At 56.6% G+C, this 6,280-nt stretch overlaps 1 protein-coding gene across 1 annotated transcript; it reads right to left on the bottom strand.

Annotated features, from left to right (window-relative positions):
- Positions 1-75: 75 nt before the first annotated feature.
- LOC106898730 (cytochrome c oxidase assembly protein COX15 homolog) lies at positions 76-6,268 on the bottom strand. The gene is made up of 8 exons (XM_014960162.1): positions 6,115-6,268; positions 5,578-5,700; positions 5,167-5,353; positions 4,236-4,403; positions 3,650-3,731; positions 3,172-3,326; positions 1,430-1,543; positions 76-363 (listed from the first exon to the last, which is right to left on the bottom strand). The coding sequence occupies exons 2-8, from the start codon at positions 5,676-5,678 to the stop codon at positions 232-234; spliced, it is 939 nt and encodes a 312-aa protein (XP_014815648.1). The 5' UTR covers positions 5,679-5,700; positions 6,115-6,268; the 3' UTR covers positions 76-231.
- Between the last annotated feature and the right edge of the window lie 12 nt (positions 6,269-6,280).

Here is a 6,280-nt window from a genome sequence, read left to right as displayed (position 1 = left end):
CCCCGCCGCTAGAGCCCCCCCTCCGCCCCCCCTCACCTCGCTCGGCGGAGGAGGCACCCAGCCAGACACCAGCCGCGCCGTAAAAACTCCTTTATATTACAAAGTTCGCGCTCAAACCCGCCGCCGCCTCCTCCCTGGGCACGGAGCATCCCCGCAGCCCCCGGGATGGGGGGGGTGTCTCTGCCGCCGCCGCGCCCACCTTCCCCGGGAGGGCTCTTCCTCTCCGGCCGGTTACTTGGGGACCCTCCGGAGCTCGCTCATGAGCCACAGCGCCGTGCTGAGCAGCGCCAGGGAGCCCGACTGGTGCGTGGCGGCCAGCGGCGTGGGGACGTAGAGCAGCAGGGTGCTGACACCCAGAGCCACCTGCCGGGGGGAGAAGGGGCAGAATCATAGAATGGTCTAGGTGGGAAGAGACCCTTGGGATCATCGAGTCCAACCATCTCCCCTACTCTACACAGTCCTCCCCTACACCATGTCCCTCAGCACTGCATCTAAACGGCCCTTAAACACAGCCAGGGATGGGGACTCCACCCCCTCCCGGGGCAGCCTGTTCCAATGCCCGACCACTCTTTCGGTGAAAAATTCTTTCCTAATGTTCAGTCTAAACCTCCCATGTTGGACCTTGAAGACATTCCCTCTTGTTCTGTCACTAATTACCTGTGAGAAGAGACCATGGCCTCCCCAGTGCTGAGTACAGGGGCACAATCACCTCCCTACTTCTGCTGGTCACACTATTTTTGATACAAGCCAGGATGCCATTGGCTTTCTTGCCCCCCTGGGCACACGCCGGCTCATATTCAGCCGTTTGTCAACTAGAACCCCCAGGTCTCTTTCCTCCAGGCAGCTCCAGCCACACTTCCCCCAGCCTGTAGCGCTGCAGGGGGTTGTTGTGGCTCAAGTGCAGGACCTGGCACTTGCCCTTGTTGAAACTCATTCCATTGGCATTGGCCCAGTGATCCAATCTATCTAGATCCTCTGGCAAAGCTTCCCTCTCCTCCTGGGAGTCAACACTCCTGCTTAACTTGGTGTCATCTGCAAACTTGCTGATGTTACACCTTATGTCCTTATCGAGATCATCAATAAAGACGTTAAACAGAAATGGTCCCAACACTGAGCCCTGAGGCACACCACTAGTGACCGGCCGCCAGCTGGACGTACATCCATTGAGCACCACTCTTTGGGACCTTCCAGTCAGCCAGCGGCTGCGGCACCGACACGGGTCCCCGGTGCCCGGAGAGCCCCACGGCCACCGGCCAGGCTTCCCACCCTCACGTTCAGAGCAGGCGATGCCCTTGGGTGAGGCCCCGGGGGCGAGCAGCTCCAGCGCCCGGCCGCAGGCTCTGGGAGGCAGCTCTGTAGCCACGTGCTACAAAGGACCAAAGGGAGGGAAAGAGAGAAAAACATCAAACCAAACCAAAACTGCCAGCACCTGCATGCAAGCCACAGCCAGTAAGGAAGTCACTGCCATCCTGGTCCTGCGAGGGAGCGGGATCCTCCGGGAGAAGAGGAACAGCGCTGCCACGGCCGTGAACGAGGAGATGCCCTGCGGAGGGGAAGGGAAACAGCCAACCTTCAGGAAAACTTCAAAGGAAATGGGTGCAGCGGCCTTTGGCTGCACCTCCCACGCAGGAACAGAAATTCTTTAACTGCAGAAACACGTTAATGGCCATGCCCAAATCCCAGAGCTCTTGTGCCCACAAGTTAACAACCCTGAAATTTAACTAGAGTCCCATTTTTCTCCCAATTAATGCTTTACTTTTCAGTAGCTTTTCCTCATTTCTTCACATCATTAGGGATTATTTTTGCCCTCTCCCCATCTGTCACCTTGACAACTAAAGGTGGAAGCTGCCATCTGGAAAACTGATCCCATTTTCACCCCTCAGCTGCGGTTCACAAGCACAATCTGGCTGTGCAGGTCACCCCACGGGAACACTCTTTGAAGTCACTTCATCTTTCTTTTTAGCCTTAGTGATGGTTTAGTCCCTGGCAGGGCCAGCAGTGGGGTTTGATACCTGGATTGCTCTAACTGGCCATCTTCACAGGGTGCTACTGGTGTAAAGCAAGTTCAGCAGAGCTAGAGGCAGCATTCAATATCGGGTCCTGCCTTTGGGTCACACCAACCCCCTGCAGCTCCAGGCTGGGGGCAGAGGGGCTGGAGCTGCCTGGCAGAAAAGGACCTGGGGGTGTTGGTGAACAGGAGCCAGCAGTGTGCCCAGGTGGCCAAGAAGGCCACCAGCATCCTGGCCTGGGTCAGGAACAGCGCGGGGAGGAGGACTCAGGAGGTGATGGTCCCCCTGTCCTGGGCACTGGTGAGGCCCCACCTCGAGGGCTGGGTCCAGTTTTGGGCCCCTCACCACAAAAAACAGACATTGAGGGGCTGGAGAAGCTCCAGAGAAGGGCAACGGAGCTGGGGAGGGGTCTGGAGAAGAAGTCTGATGAGGAGAGGCTGAGGGAGCTGGGGGGGTTCAGCCTGGAGAAAAGGAGGCTGAGGGGAGACCTTCTGGCTCTCTCCAACTCCCTGAAAGGAGGGTGTAGCCAGGGGGGGTCGGTCTCTGCTCCCAAGTCACAGGCCATGGGACAAGAGGAAATGGCCTCAGGTTGCACCTGGTTCAGACTGGAAATTAGGAAGAATTTTTCCACAGAAAAGGTACTTAAGCCTTGGAATGGGCTGCCCAGGGAAGGGGTTGAGGCCCCATCCCTGGAGGGATTTCAAAGCCGGGTTGCCATAGTGCTTAGAGCCATGGGTTAGTGATGGGTTTTATCAGAGTTGGGTTGATGGTTGGACTGGATGATCTGAAAGGTCCCTTCCAACCCAGACAATTCTATGATTCCATGATTTCCAAGTTTTATTTCACACAACTTTCCCAGACATTTCAGTAGCGAGGGCTACCCTGGTCTGCAGCTCATGTTAGGAAAAAAAAAAAGATTCACAGAAACAGAAGTCTGTAACTCAAGCAGGAGGAAGACATCCTTAAGGAAGGAGACTGCGTTGAAAATAGATAAGAGCCCTAAACTTCCTCTTTCTGCAGAAGCAAAACAGTAACACGCTCTCAGGACCTTCAGACACCCTGGGTATCACTCAAGCTGACAGAGCCCCAGCACAAAGAGGACGGCGTGGCTGCAGGGGGCAACTGAGAAGCAGCACGGACACAGCAGGAAGACGGCACTTACCAAGATCCTGTGATCAAACTGCACAGTTGTAGGATTCTCAAAGATATTTCTCAGCATGGGGGAGAAGGCAAGGAGATCATCTGGGATCCAGCGCTCCCCCATTTTGGGGAAGGAATTGTACACAAGGCCAGCATCCAGTCCTGCCACAAAGGCACCTGCAATTCCAGAGCAGAGAATGAGACTGCTAGAGGTGGCAGAGGTGAGACTCCGGGTTGCACCGCTCCGACTCAGGAGCTCAGCTTGATCCTGAATTCCTTTCAGAAGTATATTCAGAGACAGCGATGGGCAGGCTGGGAAGCACATCTCCACCTGCTCGAGAAAGACTAGTAAGGGAAGTTCTTGACTGTCAGCTTCCTGACAGCAATGAAGTTTTCAAGGAGAATGTGATGGGGTTGCACACAGTCCCTGCCAGAACACGGGAAAAACAAGGCAGAAAGGAATGAGCTGCAGATGGGACAACAGTAAGAAACACTCTTACCTGAAAGAGCAGTAAGAAAAATGAGAGCTGTAGTGCCATGAGCAAAATGTCTCAAGCAAATGAGCTGATGGGTCTCAGGTAACTGTAAAATAAAAAAAAATAAAATAAATTAAAAAAGATCAAGGCAAAGCACTATTTGCAGCAGGTAAGAGAAGCCTTCACCACACACACGGGCCAAGGGCCTGGCTTGTGTTTTTTACAGGGGGAGTCTAGAGACCACCACGCCACACAGTCACACTTCAGTGGTTCCTCAAAACCACAACTAATCAAATCCAACCCTGTGCAGACACTGAAGTGGCCACTGGACAGATACTGGCACAAATCATTTATCCTGGCGAAGGCACAGCCCTGCCTGAGCTTGTGAGAAAGCTGAGGCTAATCATGTTTGAGCAGAACAGCACAAGTCAAAAAAAGGTCCCATAACCGAGAAGGTTACAGGAAGGGTATTTTGTAACACATCATCAGATCAGAGCCAGGAACAGAGACTAAAACGGAAGCACTGTCACCCTTCACAGCCTTTCCTCACCCTCCACATCACACCCTCAGCCCTCTGAGCCCACCCGACTCGTGACACACCACTTCATACCTTGTGTGGCGGAAGCAGCAAAGACAGCCCCGTCCACAGGCTGGCAGAGAACAGAACCAGTGCTGAGCCCAGGTGTGCTGCCAGGCGGTACTGACTGACCCGAGGAATGTCGTAGGAGTCTGGCTTCTCTTCCAGCCCGCTCTTCACCATGTACCATCCCAGCAGCCCCTGGGGAAACAGAGGGGCTAGAACCAGAGAGGGCAGCAGGGACCGCTAAGACTGCCACTTTACTCTGCTCTGGTGAGACCTCACCTGGAGTATTGTGTGCAGGTCTGGAGCCCTCAATATAAAAAGGACATGGACCTGATGGAGAGGGTCCAGAGGAGGGCCACGAGGATGATCGGGGGATGGAGCACCTCTGCTACGAGGACAGGCTGAGGGAGCTGGGGTTGTTCAGCCTGGAGAAGAGGAGGCTCCGGGGAGACCTAATAGCAGCCTTCCAGTACCTGAAAGGAGCCTACAGGAAGGCTGGGGAGAGCCTGTTTAGAAAGGCCTGCAGTGACAGGACGAGGGGCAATGGCTTCAAGCTGGAGGGGAACAGATTTAGACTGGAGATGAGGAGAGGGTTCTTCACTGTGAGGGTGGTGGAGCACTGGAACAGGTTGCCCAGGGAGGTGGTTGAGGCCCCATCCCTGGAGATATTCAAGGAGAGGCTCGACGAGGCCCTGGGCAACCTGGTCTAGTTGGGGGTGTCCCTGCTGACTGCGGGGGGGTGGGACTAGATGACCTTTGGAGGTCCCTTCCAGCCTGGGCAATTCTATGATGACCAGATAAACATTAGGTGCAAAGTGATTTGTTTCCTCCATCTTCAACCAGCTGCCAGCACTGACACCCCTCCAAGCATCCATGAATCCCACTCTTAACTACAGCTGATCAGAAGACATTCCCGGGAGATGCTGCTGCTAATCCCAGTGGCACAGAGCTCGCTCACCTGGAAGCAGACCAGCCCACAGAGCGCGAGCACGCAGCCCTTCATGGGGCGGTTGAGCCAGCCCCTTCTCCAGAAGTAGATGGCGGGGAGAATGTAGGCCAGACCCACGACACGGCCCCACATCCGGTGCGAATACTCCATGTACCAAATGAACTTGAACTCTGTCAGCGTCATGTCGTGATTCAGGCTGTTAAAGGAGTAAAACAAAGGGCTGTTTCAGGCGAGGAAGCAGTTCTACGCCATAAATCCCTCAACAAGGGATCACCTTCCTCAGGGGAGGGAAGTGACAGTGAAGAAGCCACCGTCAGCCAGGCTCCATGTGCCTTGCTAGTGACGTTAGAAAATATTTCCATCCTCGCAAGGATTTTTGGAGCAGCTCAGCCCACCCTCCTTCTGTTTTTGCGCACTCACATTTTAAACTCCGGGAACTGTTGGTACTTCTGGAACTCGGCTTCCCACTCCTGCTGCGTCCGGGGAGGTTTCATCTCTTTCACCAGGTGCCAGTCAACCATAGAAAGGCCCGATTCTGTCAGCCTGGGGGCAGAGACACCAGTGGGCACAACTGCTCCCCTGGGGGTCTGCAAACCCACCCAACCGAAGGGAGAGCTGCACCGGACAGCCCGAAAAACCACGACTAGAAAGAGGACAGAGGAGGGACTCCCTGAGTGACCAAGAGAACTAAAGTCACCAAAAACGCCTGAGAGAGCGTTGTCCCCGCCTGAGAGCGGCGCAGGGCGGGCAGCGTCCCCCCGGCACTCCCGGCGCCACCCCCCGCTGTCACCCCGCAGCCCGGGAGGTGCCATTCGAGGGGCTCCCACCGCCGCGATCAGGACGGGGCGGGTGGCGGGGACAGCCCGGGCGGGGCACCGGTGGCGGGGACCGGGAGGGCGGCGGGGACGGTGGCCTGGGCTCCGAGCCCCTGCGAGGGCGGCGGGCCGCCGCGCTCACCTGGTGACGCCGCCCAGTACCACGGCCCCGGCCACGGCCCCGCTGCAGGCCAGGAGCCATCGCCCCACAGCGGGCGGGACGGCGGCGGGCGAGGCCGCCTGCTGGAGGAGCCGCCGCTGGAGGCAGAGCTGCGGGGGGAGGCGGAGGGGGCCCGGCGGGGCGGGGG

This window comes from Calidris pugnax, unplaced genomic scaffold (assembly GCF_001431845.1).
Source record: "Calidris pugnax isolate Ruff unplaced genomic scaffold, ASM143184v1 scaffold4, whole genome shotgun sequence".
Taxonomy (NCBI): Eukaryota; Metazoa; Chordata; class Aves; order Charadriiformes; family Scolopacidae; genus Calidris; species Calidris pugnax.
This window is presented reverse-complemented; position numbering and strand designations above follow the sequence as displayed.